The sequence below is a fragment of the Athene cunicularia genome (assembly GCF_003259725.1).
Source record: "Athene cunicularia isolate RWA chromosome 2 unlocalized genomic scaffold, athCun1 chr2_part1, whole genome shotgun sequence".
NCBI lineage: Eukaryota > Metazoa > Chordata > Aves > Strigiformes > Strigidae > Athene > Athene cunicularia.
In genome coordinates, this window is record NW_020799095.1 from 128,696,457 (window position 1) to 128,719,535 (window position 23,079).

At 41.7% G+C, this 23,079-nt stretch overlaps 1 protein-coding gene across 3 annotated transcripts in view; it reads left to right on the plus strand.

The window, feature by feature from the left end:
* Positions 1 to 621: 621 nt before the first annotated feature.
* LOC113476338 (neural-cadherin-like) overlaps positions 622 to 23,079 on the plus strand; it is a 41,977-nt gene continuing 19,519 nt past the window's right edge. For 2 of the 3 annotated variants that reach the window (XM_026841781.1, XM_026841783.1), the window contains exons 1-16: positions 622 to 912; positions 1,368 to 1,593; positions 2,910 to 3,114; positions 3,503 to 3,614; positions 7,326 to 7,575; positions 8,545 to 8,687; positions 9,054 to 9,226; positions 9,570 to 9,738; positions 10,877 to 11,047; positions 14,308 to 14,480; positions 14,606 to 14,773; positions 15,692 to 15,941; positions 18,538 to 18,665; positions 19,845 to 20,031; positions 20,202 to 20,345; positions 21,996 to 22,279. In XM_026841781.1, the coding sequence (XP_026697582.1) occupies positions 783 to 912; positions 1,368 to 1,593; positions 2,910 to 3,114; positions 3,503 to 3,614; positions 7,326 to 7,575; positions 8,545 to 8,687; positions 9,054 to 9,226; positions 9,570 to 9,738; positions 10,877 to 11,047; positions 14,308 to 14,480; positions 14,606 to 14,773; positions 15,692 to 15,941; positions 18,538 to 18,665; positions 19,845 to 20,031; positions 20,202 to 20,345; positions 21,996 to 22,279 (2,913 nt within the window). In that variant the 5' untranslated portion in view covers positions 622 to 782. The remainder of the gene's footprint in view (positions 913 to 1,367; positions 1,594 to 2,909; positions 3,115 to 3,502; positions 3,615 to 7,325; positions 7,576 to 8,544; positions 8,688 to 9,053; positions 9,227 to 9,569; positions 9,739 to 10,876; positions 11,048 to 14,307; positions 14,481 to 14,605; positions 14,774 to 15,691; positions 15,942 to 18,537; positions 18,666 to 19,844; positions 20,032 to 20,201; positions 20,346 to 21,995; positions 22,280 to 23,079) is intronic. The other variant, XM_026841782.1, reaches the window with a different exon arrangement.

Consider the following 23,079-nt stretch of genomic DNA (forward strand, 5'->3'; position numbering starts at 1 on the left):
CGTGATGCTGTCCTCTTCCATCCTATGTGAAATGTGGCCTTCCTGAAGGCAGAGATCAGGGGTTCCCTGTATGAGACCTATGTACACCCAGGGGGTGTTTCTTTTGATAGTGGTATAGCCCTTAACAGACCTGCGACCTCAGTGCTGTTTGTTCAAGTATGCGATCATATTTTATGAGGCAGACAACATGTGTTTCTCATATATACTTTTCTACTCCCCCACTTTCCATGAATATTCAGAGAAGTTTGAGAAAATTAACCAAATCCATGTTTGAGCTGGAAGAATTGTAGAGAGTTTTGATTGGTTACTGCTTCCACTGATTTTTAAGAGAAATATTTTAATAAGCCCTAAACCTGATTTGGTGGAACTGGCACCATTTACACTGAATCTGTTGAAAATGAAAAGACCAAATTTCACCCGAGTCTGGATAAGTATGCACTTAGTGTCACAGCAAGTGGTATAACTGACATAGTATTTAATATGCGTATCTAACTAATTAAAAGCTATTATTGAAAATATTTTTAATTAGTTGTTAACTGCGTTTAATGCACATTGAGCTGCCAAAGTCTGTATCTGTACAGAATTTTTTTGTGCATGTGAGAGGTTGAATGTGATGGGCAATTCAGTTTGTTTTGCAGATAATAATGGATAAGATCTTAAACATTCCTGATTAAAGTTTATGAACAAGCTGTCTAGAAATCTGTGCGTCTTTTGCAGATAATGACTGGTACCTCTGCCACGTGACACTCCTTGCCCCAGAAGAAGAACTTCTGTCCTGGGGCATGTACCCATACCCCTACCTGGCACGTGTCGATCCGGATGCCCGAAAAGGCACCCTCATCTACCAGCTTGTCGCATATTACAGTAACAATGAAAACACCAGTGCTGGGATAACTTACACACTCATTGCAGGTAGGTCTACTCTGAAAAACATGATAAAATTCTGTTAAGTTGCAGATTTTTCTTAACAATTTCCCATTTTATCATTTCATTGATAGATTTTTTCCCTTGGGAAATCCTTACAGTTACAGTGTACAGCAAGTAGAGACTGGAGGTACTTTAAATAAAAGTTATGTGGGTGGGAATCCTTCTTGCTGCCACTTTCTTTGCCTTCTATTTTGAAATCGATTGCAGCCTTACCGTTAGCTTAAGGCTCCATTTCTCATCCATTCTCGTCTCTTTTACACTGCACCGGTCAACAGAGCATGGTGTGAGTGAAAGATAAGGTGCACAACTAGACAGGAAAAAAGAAGTGCTTGCAAGGACATAGGTAGATGATTTGAGGACAGCTTACCTTAAAATAGTGAAGATGCAAGAGTTCTTGCTGTGGGGAATTTTTCAGACCAGCTTTGTGCACACATTGTCAGGTGGTGAAGAACGATTCCGAGTAGATAAGGACACTGGCGTTATCATGACGACTGGCTTGCCTTTGACGTGGAACAAGGAGTACGTGGTTACTGTGGAAGCCACCGATGAATATGGCAACAAAACCCCCTACGCCTCCATTTCCATTCTGGCAGGCTCCCGACCTCCACAGTTCACTAACATGTCCTACAGTGTGTCTGTCCCTGAAAATACTCCAGCAGGAGAAAAGTAAGTTGTATTTTGTTAGGTGAGCTCCCTGCCTGCAATCTGAGAGGAACTTCACAGAGCACAATAAAGTGACATTTTTGTGTTGTTGCTTCTCAGGACTATGCATAACTGTTTGCCTGTTACACTTTCAAAATAGTGTGTTTTCTAAAAGAAATTATGCCTTTTCTGGTGCTTGAGAGTCTCCAGTGTGGCACATGGTGTAGTCTGGGATGCTGGAATTCTGTTGAAATTATTATTTTAATGCTATTGGGGTCTTACTGTATTGCATCATGAATTAAAACAACCAAACTCCTGGCTACGCATCTCCTGGAGCGCTTCAGATATAAATGAGTGCTTGAAAATTACTGTGTTTTAATTAACCAGATTTGGAGTTGTTTGTATCCCATTTGACTTGTATTTAAATTTTTAGAACAGCAAGTCATTGCCAGACTCTTGAGATAACAACACCCGTGTGAAGTGCAAATAGATACAGCTAAGTCTCCAAGGAGCTCTGCCGTTGTGTGAAGAGTAGCTAAGCCAAGCCACAGCGGGGAGATGCTGCCGAGCTGGCTCTGGTTTTATTGTCACTGTTCAGCTGCTTGAGAGCAGCATGGGCTTTTAAGGCTGCAAGTGGCAGGTAGAGCAGTGCCATAGGGCCTTTAAGGAGCAGGAAACCTCAAAATAAGCTGATGAAGTAGGAAAAATTGCTGGAGATGTGCCACTTACTACTTAAAAGAGACTGAATGAGGAGGAGGAGGGAAATTTTTCTCCTTCCCTGGAGATTTCACTGAGACTAGCTTAAAGTGTATTGTCACACTGGCGAGAGACTGATGTGAGAGGTAGAGCTTCAAAACATAAGTCATGGTAGGGAGGCAGATGTTTATTTCATGTCCTGGCAAGGGGGACAGCGGGATCTGGAAAGGGCCTGTGCTTTGTCGGTTTCCCATCCATCTCTGAACCTACTCCTTTTCTGAATATACAACTTCAAAGAAAGTCAACGGTATATAGTAGCTCAGTTATCTCTGAAGCTAAAACGGTAGCTGCTGTCAGGTATTTGGAAGGGTACAGTCAGGAAGAAAAAAGTGTTTTCATGTTAATGGGGATTGGAATGGGTTGTTATCCCAGCTCTGCTATGTCAGGGGATCAGTTTGGTGAGAGAAGAGGGTGGGTGGGCTCCCTGTAGCACGGGGATTTCCAGTCTGAATACAAAGCTGAGCCCACCATTGACAGAGAGTGAGCAATTCACCTTTCCTCATCCTCATCTTCCTCTTCTAGGTGCTCAGGAGACAGGTTTTGTTGTTGTTTTGAAGCAAAAGTTATTCTCTCATTCTTTACAGAATAGCAGTTGTTGAGGCTGTTTCTTTCCAGAGCCAGCCTCTTTCATACACTCTGCTGACGAACCCCAGTGGACTCTTCAGGGTGAGGCAGGAGAGCGGAGAGGTCAGCCTGACCCACCCTGTGGACTACGAGAGTGAGCACCATCTCTATCACCTCTTACTGAAAGCCATGGAAGTTGAGAGCACTCTTAGTAGTGTGGCTGAGGTACATGGATCCCTTCACTTCCTACCCACTGACTCTGCAGTCTTTGTTGCCTTGTTAGCAGGACCAGTTACACACACAGTGAAGATGCTCAGGAGGGAGGAGGCTTTATAGTCCTGGCAGAAGGCTGGGCTCTGAGCTGGGCTCAGATCTAGGCTCTGCAAAATACCTCTTGCTCTTCCCCTTTGGCTTTGCCTCCCATCTACTTGGAAGTGGAGGAGATAATACTTCTCTCTGTTACAGGAGTAGTGCAAGAAAAAGTTTGGCATCAAAGGTGTAGGGACAGGACATCAGCAAAAGCAATGATTGCCCAGGCAGTGTCCAGGATGAGGTGCCCATTTTCCTAACTGTAAAAACTAAAATCCCCTCTCAGCACATCCTTTTGTCTCAGGTCGTGGTCCATATCACCGATGAAAATGACTGTTCTCCCGAATTCCAGCACTCCATTTACAGCAGAGACAACATTCCAGAAACCATTCCTGTCGGCACATCTCTACTGCAAGGTGAGGACCACCCACGTAACTTTTGTTTCAGTTTTACCACAGACCTTCTAGTTTGTGTTACATGTTCAGGTTCTCACCGTGAGGAAGTGCTGTCTCTTCCACAGCGGGCACTGCCTTTGTAAGGTGTGGATAGTAGCTTTCCCAGAGGTCTGTAGATGGCTTTTAGGTACCCTGGAAGTAGAGTTGTGAGTGTCTTAGGTGAGGACCACTGTGCTGTGCCCAAGGAGGAATTTTGTGCTATTTCAAGAGTAGTTGAGGCAGCTGACAGGTGCCAATCCTGTAAATCACTGGATTGCCATAGCTTGTTTCCTTTAAACTTGGTGGCTGTCCTTTAAGTCAACTTGCTCATCTTTTTGTGTCCCGGAAACAGCAGCAACTAGTTTTTGTTTTCTTAATACGTTAAGAAAAAAAAGAGAAGTTTTTAAACAGGCAGCTAGTTTTATCAAATAGATATTGATGCTGTATAATTGACTTACAAAGTGTTAAAGGAGAAACTTTTGGAAAATCTGTGAACTTTTATATTTATGGTTGTGCCTTACCAGTCATCATTCCAAGTTTGCTGGGTTTAAGATGGCCACATATCACTTGCACATAAACTCTGAGGTCACAGACAACATATTTAGATGCTAGAATTCTACTGAAAGATTAGAGCTGTTGGACATCATTTTAAACCTCAAGTTCCAATCAAAACTTCAAGGTCACTCTCAAAATTCTGTGGCTGCTTAAAAAAAAATTGAACTTGGATGATACTGCACCTTTTGTCTCAGTCTTCAGAGTCCAACAGACAAGGAACAAAAGTCCATTCTCCAACCTGTTTTACTGGTGTCAGTTAAATGCCTTCAAAGATGTCTTGAGAGCTGAAGTAGTCTGTTATGATGTGGTACATGCCACAGATGTGTTCTGCCTAAGACTGGGAGAATGCTTCCAGGCTCGCTGTCAGTATTCAGACTGGAAGTAGGGACAGATACTGGGGTAGGTAACAAGAATATGGCCTGACACCTCAGGGGGTTTATGAACCATGTGAGAAATGGGTTAGTGCCAAGGCAAGACTTAGCAAAAATTTACATGTCTAAGACATGTCTTTCCTGAATTTGAAGCTGAACACATGCAGGTCACAGTGGTGATAAGAAGCTTAGCTTCCCTTGCATAAGCAACATTCTGATAACAAGGCTGCAGGGACTGCTTTCTCTGAACACTTACCAGGATTGTTCAGAGCTTACTGTGGCTCATTTTTCGGTTTAAAGGCTCTTGGGCAGAAATAAGTTGATTGGAACAATCAGCTCCTAAAAATCCCTAAGCATGTGATTTTTGTTAAAAAGATGAATGCTCTTCTCTCCAGGAGGCTTGTAAAGCTGATCAAAATTCACCCAGTTGTAGGGAAGAAAAGTATGCCCCATGTCCAAAGCAAGCAGAATGGCAAACTGTGCAGGATGGTTTGCAGTTGCATTCCGTTTGGTTGTCTTGCCACACAGGGTACTTTTCAAGAGAAAGAGGTTTCTTAAAAAAGAAAAAGTGAGGTGGAAGTCTAGTGACAGTTCACAGCCGGCTCAGTAAAAATGTGTTGGTGAATGCTCACTTGATGTTGAAAGGCAGGTCAGTGTTAGTAGCGGCTGCAAGGAAGTGGTACATGCAGTCACCTGTAACCTGTGCTGAGTAAGTACTGTGCCACTAACTCTGACTGCCAAAGCAAGTATCATCTCAGAAAAAGCAGCTTTTACCCCAACTGTAGTTCCTTGAGGGGTGGGATGTTGCAAGATCAGGATGTCCCACAAACAAAAAGAAATGCAAATTCAAGGCAGTCTTTGCCATTCTGTGGCTGATTGGGTTGCTATCAATGAATGAAAAATATACCAGGATATATGCCATTTGATAAAACTGTTGATGGTGTAAACGTAGATTTTAGTTTCCAACAATTTTTATTTCAACACACTTGAAGTCTGGCTTATATCGTGTTTGTAGTGCTGATGCTACACTAGCTGAGCCAGTCTGTCTACTTAGACATTACAGGCAGATACATGCTCACTACATGTGTTTTAAGACGTCTGGATGCAAACAAGCTATGATCTGAAAAACATGAAGGTATGCTCTCAGCGGGGATTAGCGTACTGCTTCAGCTGCACCACTGTGCTGGCAGAGCAAGGCTTAGGGTTGGAACTGGCAACTTTGTGCTGACATACTAGGCTTTGAGCTGGAGTTAGCTTGCACTAAGCTAGCTCAGAGCATGGGCAGAACCAGCACAGACATGCTTGTGGTTGCTGTATGATCCTCGAAATACCTTTGCAATGCAGATCAGTTTGCAGGATGGAATGAAATGGAAGGAGAATGGAATTGCCAGTTGCTATTGGGAAGTAAGGCCATGTTTTTATCTTATACAAGTGTCACATTCCCTATTTGCCAGAAAATATCTGGGGGGAAAAAAAAAAAGTATAATCCTTAGCACATAAAATGTATTTTTGTGAATGGTCACAATGTCTCAGTAGTGACTCCAGACTAAATCAGAATTTTTCAAATCAAATATGTTTTTCACTTTCTGCATGTCATTCTAAAACCAATACTGAACCACTAAATTTAACAATTTTAAGTCACTTTAATTTCAGTCTTTCTTGAGTTCTAATATATTTTATCTTTCAGTACAGGAAGAGAGTAATTAACTCTAAAATCCTTGCTTTTGTAGTATGTAACACACCCAAACATTTATTCACAGCAGGATTTTTAGAGATACTAAACAAACTTACAATCACCCTAAATGTCCTTTTAAACTGAGATGAGTAATTTTCCACAGCTAGAGGTAGTTGAATATTTTTGCAACTAAGTATCACAGCATTTCAGTGTGCTTTTTCAAAACTTTTTCTTCCCCTTTCCCATTTTGAGTTAATATTCTGGTGGTGATGGGTCGTTGTTTCTTCATCTCATTTTTGGATGATGCTGTAGCTGTCTGCAGGGGTGTCCATGTACTGCAATCACTGCTCTGCTTTGCAAAAGGCTGTGTGCTACTGCAATGGCTGCATCTGTGTCCTCCTGCTAGAATAAGGAGTTTGTTTAATACCAGTGTGGGTATGAGTTGAAGTCTCATTGTTTGGCTAGAAAAATGGCAGGGTAATTAAAGAGGTGATCTCCTGCTCTTAAAAATCACTTTTGATACTACATTGTGAGCTCTAGCTCTTTGTTCTGCTAATTTGCTGCTTCTGAGCAGATGGGACACCCAACATACTGAATAAACACTTGCTGGGGAGGAATGTTTAATCACTCTTTGTACCTTGAAGCGCCAGGTAATTAAAAAGTACTTTAGCTATAACATAGCTGGGAGCTAATTAAATTTGAACGGCATCCCCAGAGAGAGTGAGGACACAGTTTATGACTGATAATGTTCTACCAACATGCATATTGATTGTGCGGTAATTACCAGTGTTGACTGCTATTTGTACAAAGCTTGTTGTGTAGTATTGGGATCACAGCTCTCTGGCAAGCCTGGCTTGCTGCAATCGCTCAGCCTGGGTTGGAGGAGGGGAGGAGTTGTTTTGCTTCTTCACTCCCAGCCTCCTGCTGTGTTCCCAGACCCTTGCCACAAAAGTAAGGCTTTTACGGATAAAACAGATTTAGGTGATGTCCTCAAAAAAACAAAGGTATCTGAAGCTGACTTGATAGGAAATAAATAGCATAACCAAACCTCTTCTGCACCATGACTGTTCTGTTAAATGTGTTCTCCAATAGTGCTTGCAACAGACTGCGACTCTGGCTCCAACTCTGAGATCACTTACTTCATCCAGAGCACTGATTTTTCCATCACGCATCACGGGGTCGTCAATTCTAACCAGAGGCTGAACTTTGAGCGAGCAAACCATATGTATGAGTTTGTGGTGATAGCTGTTGATAAAGGACACCCCCCTAGGACAGGGACAGCGTCTGTGCGCATCCGAATGGCCAACGTGAATGACGAGGCTCCTGTGTTCTCCCAGTCCATGTAAGCCAGCTTTAACGCCTGCTTTGGTTTTTATAGATACTGTTCATACATGACACCTTAATAACACGTGGCTAAACAGTGTTTAGTGCAATTGTAACTACCAGTGAAATCAAGGGGTAATTTGTATGAAGAAAGGCTTTAGAAGTTGGCCCTTCATTTCTAGATTATATAAAGAATATACACCAGTTACGATACCAGCATATTGACTTTATATTTCTATAGAGAGAACAGAATGAATAAAAGATCTAACTCTATAGGGAATGATTTTGACTGTGTTGACTTCTAGGTCTTAAAATGATTGTCCATGTATAAATATTTGACAGATAAAGATGGTAGTTAGCAAACATTAAAACATAATTTTATCATCATCAGATTGTGTTATAAGCTCACTTCATGAGGCCCTGTTTCCTGAATGAATACAATTTATATTTTTCTGCATAAGTTTAAAGTATGGATATGTTTTAAATACAAACCATAAATACAATAATTTACAAAATGATACTGGTTTACATCATCTCTGTAGTATCTGATGCTTTCCATTAGTAGATAGGGACATAAGAAACACTGCATGACAGATACTAGTCCTGTTTCTCATCTTTAGGAGATAAGTCAACCTGGTCTGCAGTGTAATGTAGTATGGGGCATATTGATATCTTCCAAAAGATCCTTGGAAATCACATATACAAAAAATGCAGGACTGCAATCCTAAAATACAAATTGTATGCCAAACAAAATCCTTGGAAATCACATATACAAAAAATGCAGGACTGCAATCCTAAAATACAAATTGTATGCCAAACAAAGATGCTTGAAGTCTTGTCTTAAACTGATTAAGGACTGCATGATTGCATGCCCAAAGCTTTAAAAAAATTACATTTATAGTGAATTTCTAACCCTTGACTGATGGTTAACGTGGTGATGGTTACTCTGATACTGAATGTGCTGCTATTGCTCCCTTATGTCTATCAGTTACAGAACTTTCCTTTCGGAAGATGCTGGTCCCAGCACCTTAGTGGCTACTGTTCGGGCAAAGGACCCTGATGGAGATGGGCTGCTATATCTGATTATGGGAGGCAATGAGGAGGGCAACTTTGAACTGGATAGTCAGAAAGGTAAGGAAAGAGCTTTTAGAACACTGTTATTTACTGTCTAATACGTACTGATTCTGCTTCACCTGTGTGTCAGAAATCATAAGGAAGCACCCTATTTATATAATCTACAAATGGGGATGCTTCATATCAATGAGAATTAGCTCTTTGATATGATGCTTCTTCTCCAAATATCAGCCAAAATTTGATGTCCTGGTCCAAGGACTGTGAAGTTTAATGCATGAATGCAGCCAAAATACAAACTGAACCAACAATACAGCAGCAGGGAAATGTGATGCTCACTTGATTTTGTTAATAAATAGTAAGTGCATATATTAAGTAAAAAAATAATAAGTGCAATAAAATTACACTTTATGCTTCCAAATTTAGGTATCATTAAACTCCGCAGAAACCCACCACCCAACCTGAAAGGACCACAGTACACACTGAATATCACTGCAATAGATGACAATGCCTCAGGGGGACCCACCCCTCTCAGCAGTTTTGCTGAGGTTATTGTAGGAGTTAATGACATTAATAACAACAAGCCTGTCTTCAGAGAGGTAAGATGTCTTTATGTAGATATTCTTCTCCCACCCATAACTGGGGTTATAGACTTTCCTTGGCTAGTGGAGATTGACAACGGGCTGAAAGGACTGTGTGTACCGAGCAGAATTAATCTGTAAGTGAACACACAGCCAGCTTTCTTCACACTTAAAGTGTAAAGTCTTCATTCTCCTTTTTCCTTCCTCTGCCTTAGAGCTTGATTTCTTTATGAGTATAAGTAATAGAAGTGATTTTCTTCAGAGTTCTTCTCAGATATGCTGGAAAAAATATCAACACTGTGCGGCAAATTCATGTGGCTCTATGTAATATATAGCATCGAATGCTTGGGTGTATTTTTAGTGCGCTTACTACAGTGACAGCACCTGGGTTCTGGAGAATCAGCCTCCAGGCACGTATGTGCTACAGGTGGAAGCCTATGATGCAGACCTCGGCGTTAACGGAGAGGTGAAGTATGGGCTCATGCACCGAGACGGGGCTTCCCTGGGCTTCAGCATTGACCCAGACACAGGTCAGTAGCTTTCAGGTTGCTGAAATAAAATGAAAATGGCGTTATACTGTAATGAGAATGCGACTGGATGAGTGTGTCCAGCTGGACTCATGCTTTAATGGTGTAACTGCAGGGTTAGCTGTAACAGCTTGTGGAATCAACACTGAAAAATACTCAGAGTGTATGGATAGCCATGCACACAGATTAAATTAAGATGATAGAGATTTAAATGACAAATTAAGATGGGAAACAAACCCCAGATAAATAGCAAGATTAAAAGCTATTCTGTATCAGTTACCTTACTATTGGATCAAGCGTAGCTATAAAAATGCAGAGCAGAATGTGTGACTAACAGCTTGAGCTTGTTCATCCTTTCAGTGTGGCCACGGTTTATTTCTCGTCTCCTGCACAAATAGGAGATCCAGTGCAGTGCGTATAGAGGCAAAACCCTCATACCAGAACAGGGCAGTGACAGTCTTGAAGCATTTCAGGTGAAGGATCAGAATCACGGTCCCTAGCATAGTAGATACATAGGTCTGGAAGTGGCCTCCGAAAGGCCAGTTTAAAGTCCCCCAAACAGAATAAAAGATCTGAGACAGAGAGAGACCTGGTCAGTGGGGAAGAAAAGCTGTATACTGGGAGAAAATTGTTCCATTTATTAACTGAGCTATATGATTCTACCCTGTTTTAATCTGTTCGATGAAGCAGGCTCCATCTCCCATAGGGGAGGTGACTGGTCACACCACTCGTGCCTTCTGTGGTGTGACTCTTCCCCAGAGTAATAATGATCTGTCTTTGAAATATTCAGTAACTTGGACTATCACTGGAGTAAACCTAAGGGATGCCTCTTGATGAGGAAGAGAAAGTCCTTCTGTGTTCCATGAGGAGTGAGGTAACAAGGTACTGAGACTGAAACTCCTTATCAGGGTAGTAGGAGAGAAAGCTGTTGATTTCTGGCAGTATGTGACATGTGAGGAGAGACAGGAGAATTGGAGTTGGTCTTGTCCAAGACACACACTGTGCAGTTGGTGTGGATTAAGTTTGATGGTTGTGCTGCATGCGGTCAGAGCTTCTCCCGTGTGGGAGATGTGCTTGTCCCTTTCTGCAAATTCAGTCCCAAGACTGCAACACGCAGAACAGGAGGTGTCTGTGTTCCCAGGAGTCATCACAACCACACAGAGTTTTGACCGTGAGAAGCAGAGGGAGTATACGCTGTCTGTTACTGCTACCGACCAGGCACAGGAACCGCTGATCGGCGTGTGTCAGATCACCATCCTTATTGCTGACGTCAATGACAATGATCCCAAGTTTGAGAACAGTCGCTATCAATGTGAGTTTTTCTTAACTACCTGTTCCAATACCACGACATGAACCTGGTTAGTAGCTCCTTATAACAGTGGTCAGGTTTTTAGGTGACCAGTCTTCCTTTGCTGCCAGCTAAGCCAGTTAAAGCTTAATCCGTCATCAGTGTAAATATGCAGAATTGATCACTGTCCTCTTTATTCATTGCAATACTCTTAAAAACACTGACAGTCGTCACTCCTACAGATCAGACAGATCTTGTCCCTTCCCTTTGCAGCTTTTCCCTGCCTAGTTTTTCTGCAAACTGAATTTTTATACAATGTCCTAAAACACAACACGACATCGTATCTGAGAAGTTGTCAGCCCCAACTAGAAGAGCAATTGTCATCTGTGTCTCTTCGGCACAGCACCTCTGTTTGAATAGGCTGGAGTGGTATTTATCTCTTGTCAAACAACCCAAAATCCTTGGCTTCTAGACTGCGATTGGCTGTGAACCCTGATGCTTCCTGTAACTGTGCTGCTGAGCTAGCTTTCCCATTCGTCTTGGTGACATTCCCTTTTTCATCCCCACATGGTGTGCTTTTCATTAGTCTTCCATTTAGTTTTGCTTGATGCTTCTCCAGTAAAATCCTGCACTTCAGTACACTTGGACCCTCTACACTTGATGTCACCCACAAGTGATGAGTGTACTCCCTAGTTGCTGGATTGGAACAGGCCCTTCCTAACATAACTGCCTCAAAATGGCAAAAAATGATTGATGATGCATGTGGCAACAACTCCATTTTGGAGATGTTTTGCCAGTTGTGTGGAAATGTCATGTAGGGCAAAGTTACCAATGCCTTATTAAACTGACGATGGCTCATAAATCAGTCATCTTTAGTATCACAGAGGCCAGCATTTTAGCAGGATTCAAAAAGAGGTTGGATGCTTGCATGGCAGGATTTTTACAAGGAGAAGTGACCTGCTGGGAGATAGTCTGAATATACATCCACACTTCAGAGTTATGCACAAGGACAGAAAGAAAATTGTGTTGCACCTTTTAGAGTATTTGTAGTTACTCCTTTATGGAGTAGTGACTAACTCCAAGTGCCAAAGGGGTTAAAATGTGCAGATTTGGAATAGCTATTTTTGCATTTCTACCAGTGGTTTCTGCAAATGTGGCCAAAGCAGCTCTGAGAAGTCAGGTGGGAGTAATGGTCTGGAGAGAAATATTTTCAGACAAAGCAGAGGAAGTGCTTGAAGTAAAGGTAATGCTTGTGCAAAGATGGATCTTTCTACTCTACCTTCAAACATGTCCTTCAGATGAAACTGCCTGGGATTATTTTTTTCAAAAATAGTGAAGCTGTGAAATCACATCTGGTAATTATGGTGACTTCAGCACTTCTAAGGAATGGGCATATTTTATTCTTTTTTTATGAACACAGAGAACCAGCAAATATCCTGAAACAAAGGTAGTCCTCTGGGATGGGGAAACAGCAGATAACGAGGTCATTTTATGCATAGCACTTTTCCAGCAGCTATACATAAGTAATCAATGTTTGCACGTCACAGAATTAAAAATAGCTTCTTCTCTAACAAGATCAAATGCCATTAGTCATACATTTCTATTCTTCCTGGAAACTGCTGGTTCTTTATTCCTCTGCACTAGGGTGTTGGTCAAATCCCTGATTTAAGCCATGCATTTTATCATCTGCCTGCAAAACAGAAATTAAAGAAATGCTTAACTCTGTGTAGTAAGTCTAAGAGTTATGCCAGCAGCAAGCAGAAGTACATGAAATGAGAGAGTATGGCCCTTCCAAGTAATTTTGTATTTTTTCTTACAATGCTGTTTAACAAGATTTGACTATAAAGGCATAAATTTAAACACCAAAAGGATATTTTACAGTGTTTTTTAGCAATAAATTCAATTTTCATTATCTATTTTAGTGCCAGTAAATCTTTTCTGAGAGTAGCTTTGGCTTTTACTGACATACCAGGAACATGAATCCTAGGCCAACTAAATGTCCTGGGGGACAAGGGAAGTTAATTAAAGCTTAAGTTTATGTTCTGGAGCAAGCAGTCGTTGTGGTTTAAGATTTCACTGCCCCACTGCCACAGACTGTAGATACTAAGGAAGGAAACCAAAACGGAAAACATGGCCACTCCACATCACAAATAGCGTGCAAATCTGATTGTCCCACCTCAAAAATGCTAAAGGAGACACATACAAGGGAGAACAAAAGTATGAAACAGTTTCTGAACAAGTGATTAACTAGACTGACTGGGCTGTCTAAACCTAACTGCGACAGCCTCCCCACTGCCAGGGCTGTTTCAATACACTGATGGAAATGGCTCAAAAACCTGATCAGACAAGCACTCATAGATATTTGAAGGAGGAACTGGGGCTGGATGGCTGAGGATGGAGGGAAGAGCATGACCAAAGTCAGATCAGAGCAATCTAAAGACTGGGGTGTGGAAAAGAGGCAGCCGGCAGGGATGTAATAGCTTTAAATAAAATTATGCCTTGTGGAGAGGAGGAGAGTAGAAAATGACTGCTCATGACTTCCCATCATTTTGTTAGTGTCCCTGCCAAGAATGAGGCTTTAGGAAGACAAAATGAATTACTTTCTGTGCAATTGGTACTTCGTGACTGTTCGACTCCTTGTTACCAGATCATGTTTATGAAAGCAGGTTCAAAGAAGGACTGGTCTGTCTAGGACTATGGACACGGAGGCATAGCCTCTATCTCAGGTGGATTGCTGGGAACAGGGAGTGAAACCTAAAGAAAGGGACACACATATATATATGTTCATTATACCTTGCCCTGGGCAGCTTCTCCAAAACGCTGGGGTGTTGCGGGATCTTTCTGTGACCCGAGTCTTCACGCTTCGCGATTACCTACTGCCTCCCACTGGCGATGCTGCTGCCGCCACTCGCTTTCAGGATTCATTCAATTCACACAAAATTCCCTTTGACGGCAACCTGCTTTTATCCGCAGCTGAGCCCAGCAGCCTGGGCTGTGATCCGAGGCAGCGGGCGGGGGATGGCTGCGGGGATTGCCAGCGCTGCGCGGAGAGGCAGTGAACCTGCTTCAGCGGGCGCTGGCCTCACAGCCCAGCATGTTAGGGGAGAGGGAAGAGGAAGCTAAAAGGGGATCGTAGGCACACTGTTAGTGATGATATTTTCTAATCTGCCTCGTTACAGAAACATTTAATCTCACATGAAGAGATTTTTTTTTCAGTATTTCTGTTACATGCAGTCTGGTAAATCAGAGCAAGACTTGCTGACAATACTTATGTCTTTTCAAAGACTTCCTCAGCGAAGACACTCCAGTGGGGACGAGTTTTCTCCATGTTGCAGCTCATGATAGTGACCAAGGTGTGAATGCTGCTGTCACATACTCAATGTTAGAGCACCAACTGGCATACTTCCAGATCAACCCCAGCACAGGCTGGGTATACGTGAACCACCTGCTATCCCAGGTAATGTGACTCTGCTTGGAACAGACTAACCACCAGCCCCTCAAATCCATTGCAGAGGGTTAATTGCAATCTCTTGATTTGTACAAAATGGTTTGCAAATAGCCTCGATCTTCTTCATTTCATAGACAACGCCCGTTAATCACTATATTGTAGCGACAGATGGAGGGAACAGAAGCAGCACGGTGGAGCTGACGGTAACTGTCACTAATGCACTCAGCCAGCCGCCCCGGTGGGAGCAGAGCAGATACTGGGTAACCATCCCCGAAAACACTATTCGTGACACCAAGATAGTGGTATGTTAAAAGTGCAATTACTTCCCTCCCTCTCCTTTTCATTTCAACTTCTTCCTCTGTTGTGCTTTGGATCCATGTGCGGAGTGCATGGATGCCCACTCTGCAGCCTTACTGGGCTGTGCTGTTTCCTTATCAGCCTTCGCAACTGTGTACCCAGTTAGTGTTTGACAGGAGTACCTGTTGCAGAATAGGCTGGAGTTTCAGCTGGCAGAAGTTTTCCCAGTGACTTCTTATACCAACAGCTCTCAGGGTGTGCTCCCGCAGGCAGCAGCTTTGACTGAGAAGCAAGAACCGTGCCCTGCCTGGGTGGGAAATCCTTGAGTGTTCCCACCAAGGGGCAGCTCCTCACTCCTCCATCCTCAGTGGACTGTGCTGCCTGCCTGCACCTTTCCTACAGCTTTTTTCAGTTTAGCACTGCAGAATGGAACAGCTGTAGTTTGCTTTGGGCTCTTCTAACCCAAACCAATTCCTTTTTAACCTGTACAGACTTACTTTTAAGGATAGTCTCTTCCATAAATTGCCAGATAATTCCTGCCTTCCTCCTCCTGCATGCAATATCCAAGTACTTGCAAACAATTTAGGTTTTGTCTGTATCTCGCCTGGTAAAATGTACAACTCAGTGGAGAAACAGTCTCCTTTTGGATTGCGTTTGTTTGGGAAGGAGGAAAGAGGAGGTATTTCCTTTAGCCAGTGATGCAGGTCTTGCTTGGCACATTTACAGACAGGTAAATTTACTGTCGATTAAAAACCTGCCTAAATGTCATAAAATGAAACTCAACTCTGTAAACTGTTTCTCTTTTGTCTATTATCCAAGTCATACAGGCATGTATATATGTATGTTCTTGCCATCAAACTGAACATTTAACACTGGCAACCCTGTGCTTCATGAACATATGTGGTGGCTCTTTTCTTCTTCAGACCATCAAAGCCACATCCCCCCTTGGTGATCCCAGGGTTACGTATAATCTGGAAGAGGGTCAAGTTCCAGAGACTAACATGCCAGTTCGTTTCTATCTGAAGCCAAACAGAGCTGATGGATCTGCTTCTCTTCTAGTCGCTGAACCACTTGACTTTGAGACAACTAAGTTTTTCACCCTGACAGTCCGGGCACAAAACATAGCAATGACACCTTTAGCTTCCTTTACCACTGTTTGTGTGAACATAACAGGTAAGCTTTGCTGATGTTAGAACAGGTCATTCAGAACAATATTCTTGTTATTTTTAGTATAACATCACTAATTAAGTTAATATCCATGAAATGCCAAGCCACCTAAGATCACTTTGTACGTTTCTATACTGTAAAAGTCATGCAGTCATTTAAATGGTCTATTTGAGGTGGTTTCTCAACTATCAAATATGGAAATGTGATAGTGCAAAAATGAGCTCTCTGCATGTTGACACAACACTAGTGCCTGCTTTTATAAATGTAATTGGAAAGATTTTCTTTTGATAGGAGGAGAAATCTACCAAATGTCCCCAAGCTATTGAAAGGAGACAAGTATTACTGGTAGTATGCTGTGCTCTAGGAAGAGAAACAGCACAGATAGATTGGGTTTGAGTTTGATATCTGTTTAGGGATTTTTGTTATATTCAGAATTATCTATTGAGCACTGAGATTAAAACTCTAGAAATTAAAATGCAAGTGTCCTGACAATAAGTGCAATTTAAAAAATTTTGATCCAGCCCTCCTTGTACTAAGATCTTTTTGAAAGGTTCTACTCCTGTAGATCCACATAAAACTATAAATCTGTTTTTAATCCCTGCTTTTTGAAGCATTAGTGGAGTTACTTTTGATGTGTAGACATTTAGATGAAAATATGGATAAGTGAAGTCTCCAGCAAAAATCTTTTTCTTGCTCACCACCATGGAAATGAGAGAAATAAGTGCTAATCTGAATGGGAATCCAACTTCCCTAATTCATTTTATCACAGCATTGTCCTGTCTTCCACAGTCTACCAACGCAAAAACCCTTAAGCTTTATAGAGCAAGAGTGCTTCAAGTCAGGGTCTGAGCGTCACTGTAGATTACGGACCCTGTCCCAAAAGATCTTTCCTGTAGTGAGGTTTTTGGTATCAGAATTTGCTCATTTTGCTCACAAGCAAAAATCCTTTTTCAATAACTTAGAAAAAAACGTTTACACACGTGTATGCATTAGTGGAAGAAAAAAGCAAGTTAAACACAGAAAAGGAAGTCTTATAGCATCTTATTTTCCTTACCTTGCTATGTGAACTTGCTGAAACTTATCTCTAATGAGACATATTCTCTTATATAAAATATGAAAAAAAGAGCCTGTTAGAAAAGAAGATTTCAAAGATGATTATGCATGTAAGAGAGAAAGAAAATTAGGATTTACAGGAGCCCACACTGACAACTTAAAAAAAAAAAAAGGAATTTAAGACATTGGTCCTGCAAATACTTGCGTGTCAGAATCAATGGAGTCATGCAGCAATAGTTAAATAAAATGTGTGCTTAAGAGTTTGCAGAATGAGATATTAAGAATTTTGTCTGCTCTTCATAAAAACAGATGGATCTGAGGAACCGTCATTACAGCTCCTCTGTTTTGGCTCTGTGCCGCGACACAGGAAAATGACTTTCTTAAAATGTGGCTGTTAAACTGTGAAACATGCAAAAAGATGTAGCATTTCTGGGTTTACCCGTCTTACAGACAAAGAGAAACCCAGACTGATTTGTCATGGGTTGAGCAGGAGAACGTGATTCCAGAGCAGTTTAAAGGATCTCAGTCAGTGCTGCTATAGTTCTCCTGCCTGTCCCTTGTGCTCACCTGGTCCTACACAGCAGATTTAGGGAGAAAATGTGTCAGAAACAGGCCCTTCAAAACACTGTACATACCTTTTCCAGGTATGGTTAGGTGTCTACAGGGGTCAAGCAAGGCCAGCACTGATGTAAGCTTAACATGGCTTTGCCTTGTGCTCTATCTGAGCTGACTGCAGATGGCCAGCACTGGGGCAGCCCTTCCTTTCCTTCACCTGCACAATCCCACTGTGTCTTGCATTGGATCTGGTGATTACACAGCTGCAGAGCATGTCATATCACAGATACATCTTTTTTCTTCAGAAAGTTTGTCTCTCTCAGAGCAACAAAATGAGCACTGTTGACACGGGGCCACGTGATCCAGCTCGTGGAAAGGGGGATCCCATGGCTTAGAGCAGGATGACAAGAGTGGAAGATCAGCATGCTTCCTTTGGATATGGGCCAGTAGTTAGATGAGGGAAGGCTAATGTTCAACTGTATCCTAAATAATCATTAGGTCCTACAGCCTAACATAATTCTGGCTATACTGCCCTGCAAAGGCCAGGAAAGACTGTTTTACACACGTTCTTTGTCAACTCTATAGACTCTGCAACTTTAATTTCCATTGTATGTTAATCAGCCCTTAATAAAACACTGAGATTAACTACTGCTGTAGATAACCAGATCTTTACAGACTGTGGATGAAAGGCCTCCTGGTCTTGGCATTCATGGACTTCCTATAAGAAGATCACTGATCAAATCACTAGCTAGCATCTTAGCTGAGATTAGGCCACTCAGCCTAATTTGGGGTTTGTCTCCCCAAAACTGCTCAATGTCTATAAAATTACTTCTGATAGCTGCCATGAAAATGGGAAGACCCAAAGCAGGATTGCTTGTTAGTATGAACAATGTGAGTTCTTTCTCCAAGCAAAATTATGATTGGAAAAAAATACAGCAAAAAAATAAGTCTTTAAACATTTTCTTACTGTGGTCTCCATCACGTCCTTTTGCAGATGTCAATGATAATGTTCCATTCTTTGTATCTTCTAACTATGAGGTGTCTGTGCCAGAAGGAGCTGATGTTGGCACATCTGTGATTCAGGTGTTAGCTACGGACTTGGATTCTGGCCTACATGGAAAGGTTTGACTTTACAACCAATTCTTTTCCTCCCAATAGGCAAGTTTTACTATTGAAATTAGTGAGAGTGCACAGACAGCAGATGACAAGGGTAATGAGCCACAAACACTTCTTACAGCACTTCTCAAGCATTTGTCTAGCATATGCCTGATGTGCATAATATGGAATGCAGGCAGAGAAGTTGCTGTTCACAGTCTTGGGATCCTGCATCATAACAGCTTATCCTGATCCATCAACCGTGACAAAGCACTGCTGTGTGATTCACAGGGTTGCTTCCATGACAAGTGGAGGTGTCTGCAGAACATGTTTCCAAACTCTTGTCTCTTCAGCTCATTATTTGCCTGACCATCAGTGTTTATGGTCAGTTAAACATGACCACGTGGTCCATTAAATAACGTTTAATTTCATCATCATTGGTCAAATGGTTGGTCAAAACGACATATGAGCATCACTGTCATAATGACCCAACCCTAGGAAAAAGCAGTGTTATTAAGGAAACTGCTCATTTTCTGTGCTTCTTCCTGAGCCTTTTCAAAAAATCCCACTAGCGCTTCTGGGGGGCAACTCTGGCTAGTGGAGATCTGCTGTTCTGTAACTGTCGTTTTGCAACTTCTGAAGAGCAATCTATGTGATAGAACTGTCTGGTGGTGCTCTGGGTATGACTTGGGGGTGGAAAATTTTTTTCAGAGGAGGAAGCCAAACCTCTGTTAAAGGAAAAAATATGGATAGCTTTCATCAGTGGAGGTTTTCATTTGTTCAGTGCTGTTGAATGGGACCCAAACTCTCAGCCCCTTTTTTTTTTTTTTTTTTTTTTTAAATCAGAAGCACAGTGGGTTGCTAGAAGCCAGGGAAACACCAGGGAAAACATTATTCCACACATTCTCTGTCCTTCTGATCTTCATGATCCTTCTCAACTACTCCTACTGGCCACTGTTGGAGATTAAATACTGGCCTTGATGGGCCTTGATATCACTAGTACAGATGTTCTTCTGTTTGAGAAATCTGGGTTTATTATATCAAAATAGGCAAAAGACTTGGAAAAATTATGTCCAGATGAATTCTTTCCTCAGAATGTTGCTTTGTAGACAGACCGAGGAGGCTACTAGGGAAGGGGGAGGTCACAGCATTGGATGTAAATATTAAAGTGGAACATGCAACCTCTCTTAACTATTTCCTTTTCAGGTTCACTACTTAATTTTGAAAGATGCTAGTGAGGATTACCAATTTTTCACCATTGAACCTGAGACAGGAATTATTTCCACCAATGCATCTTTTGACAGAGAGAAAAGAGCCTCTTACTTGATTGAAGTTCAGTCTCAGGACTCTTCAGAATCTGCTAGACCTGCTGTTCATGGGCAACCCAACACAGGTAAAACTAGTAAGGAATTATATATTGGGTAAAAGATATCAGAGATTGGGTTCCTTAACTTTTTTAGACTTGGGGGGGTGGGGTGGGGTATGTGAGCTATCTGGAAAACGACAAGGTATTCCACCTCTGTCATTTCTAGTCTGCATGTTCCTCTTGCATCTCCTTCTTAGACACAGCCTATGTAAGGATTTTTGTCAGTGATGTGAATGACAACGCTCCAGCGTTTCCTCGGTCAGTGTATGAGGTCAGCATAGATGAGGACAGAGATGTTGGAAGTCCTATTGTGACAGCAACAGCTGGTGATAAAGATGAGGGTGAGTGGACCCTGCATGTCTTTCTCTATAACTGTGTGTTTTGTGTAGGGCTACTTCCTTCATAGACAATCTGAATTCAGGAGGTGATTAAGCATTTCAAGCATTTGTGAAAGTGAGGAGAGAAGTTCTGGACACATGGGATCATCTTTTATGAGGTGCTAAGGTTCACAGTGCAAAGGTAAAGCTAACTGGCAGTCCCTCTGGGGCAGAATGAAATCACCTGGAATCACAACCCTGCTGTGACTTCACAAGAATAACATAAAAACTCACTCACTTCTGAGAATGTGCTTGCTTTGTGTTGATTCTGTGCTTTCCAGATCTCCCTGGGAGTCAGTTTTATTTATTACTATTGCAAGAAAACCAAACCTGCAAGCTTTTTAGTGAGTTAGTGGGTTGAATATTCTTGTGCAAGAATCTGACAACAGTGAAAAATGTGGGATGACATGATCAGAAATTAAGGCAGGGAGAAGGCAGGAAAAAAGGGAAAGCCAGACCTCTTTTTGGGCTCACACATCAGCTCTGATGGTGTGAAACTGCCCCTACGGTGTGGTGAGACCAGATGGGTTGAGCCAGTCCAACATCGTGCACCACCAGGCAGTTCCTGTCTGCTTCTGATGCAACTTTTTTGCTCCTTTCATGAGCTGGTCCATCTCAACTTGCCCAAGAAAAACAAACCCATTGGGAAAAAAAAAAAAGCGACAAGCTGATGCATTGGTGACAGAGCCCAAATGAGCACCGGAGGAACATGTTGCTGGGATGAGGTGGGAGCTGACCATTCCTTTCACATCACAGCAGTGCTGTGATGCCTGTGCCTCTTAGTGCTCATGAAGGAAAGCTCTGCACTTGAGAGAATTTGAAAAAAGCAACTAGCAAGTGATGCTCAGACTCATGCTGAAAAGTCAGACAAGCTCTTCCAAGCACTAATATTGGGCACAGGCTTTTCAGGTTTTTGCTGTCCAAGTTGCTCTAGTCTTCTCATCCACAGTTGACTCACAACTTAAAATGGGAATATTCTTTCTACTCCTGGCAGTTCACCTATTTAATTTGGGAAGTTACTTGCTATCCTGGAATGCATTGCCATGTATTTTTTTCCTTTTCAAATAAGTAAACATGAAGCACAAAACCATTATTTTTTATTTGTTCCTAAACATTTTGCAGCAAACAACTGCTGTTGTACAGGTCAAATGTTCTTCTGAGATGAAAAGAGATTTCTTTTATATTTTAGCACCATCCAGTGGTTTAAAAAAAATAATAATTAAGGAGCATTGGCATTTGAAATGGGAGGTTTAGGAAACATTGAGCAAAAAGTAGCTTCTAATATTTTAATAGTACTTTATTTTTTTATTTTTGGCAAATCAGTACACAATAAATTAGAGGCACACAATTCCTTCATTATCAATAGACAGGTGCTTGTCTGACTGCAAATTATATTTGGAAATATAAATACAGACCTAACCCCTGATCTACCATTCACAAACCCTTCAAATTACATACATGGATCATTGTTTATGGCTGTGTCTGTGTTTTATCTCACATGCATATTGTAAAGTCTGGACAAATAAGGTTTCTCTTGGATACATGTCCACTGTGTATAGCTGGATTGAGCATTCAGAGAGTGGACAGGCAGTGGTCGTCTGCTTTGTCTTGTAGGTGCAAATGCCAAACTGAGGTATCAGATCACATCAGGAAATGTGAAAGGAGTTTTTGATGTGGAACCTGAGGTTGGAACTGTCTTCATTGCTCAGCCTCTGGATTATGAACAAGAACAACGTTATGAGCTCCAGCTTGTAGCTTCTGATGGAAAATGGGAAAACCACACTCTTATCATCATCAGTGTTGTCAATAAGAATGACGAAGCACCAGTCTTCACTCGAAATGAATACCAGGGTAGTGTCTTGGAGGAGCTCACAGATCTGCCTGTACTAGTCTTAAAGGTAAAACAGTTTACACAAAGTAGGGCAAAACCTGGCTTTTTGTTCACCTCAATCCCACCCTTTCACACAAATCCAAAAAGATAGTTTCTTTAGGGTGAGTGAGCCCTGACATTAAGATTTAGCTAGCAACTTCCTGTGAAGAGGAAAATAAAGAAAGCCTGGTTGAATTTGTATGGTGGACTTGTTCCCTTGACCAGCATAAATAGTGGTTGGACTCGATGATCTTAAGGGTCTTTTCCAACCTAAATGATTCTATGATTCTATGATTCTAATAATTGAAAATTGTGATGTCTTTCCTTTAAAAAGTGGAGTTAGCATATTTTGAGTAACTGTAAAATACTGTGTGGTTGGCATGTGTACCTCGTGCATTCAAGTCATGGACTCTTTGGCTACATTTGTACTACCAAATAAACTTTACTAGGGATTGTTCTTTGACTCTGAAACTCGATCATCCCCATTGTTTTGTTGTTAGAGCAGTCCCTGGCATGAGGACTGCATGGTTGGCCCAACTAGCAGTCTCCCAAACAAATGCAAATCAGAAGTTGGGAGTTCTCTCTGGCCTGTGCTGATAATCATCTTGGATGTATAGTCACCCTGATTTTGTAGCCTTCTGTTCACTCGGAGAGAAACAGTCCCCATTTGCCTTTGTATTCCAGCTCCAAAGAATTTCACAAGAAAACTTTGCTCAGCAGATCTGCTATTACTTCCACTTGGTTCTTCCTGCACTTATTATCTCTTTTCAGAACATACTGGGAAGTAGAATATAATAGTCTGTCTAAACATGATCTCTGTTTAAATGG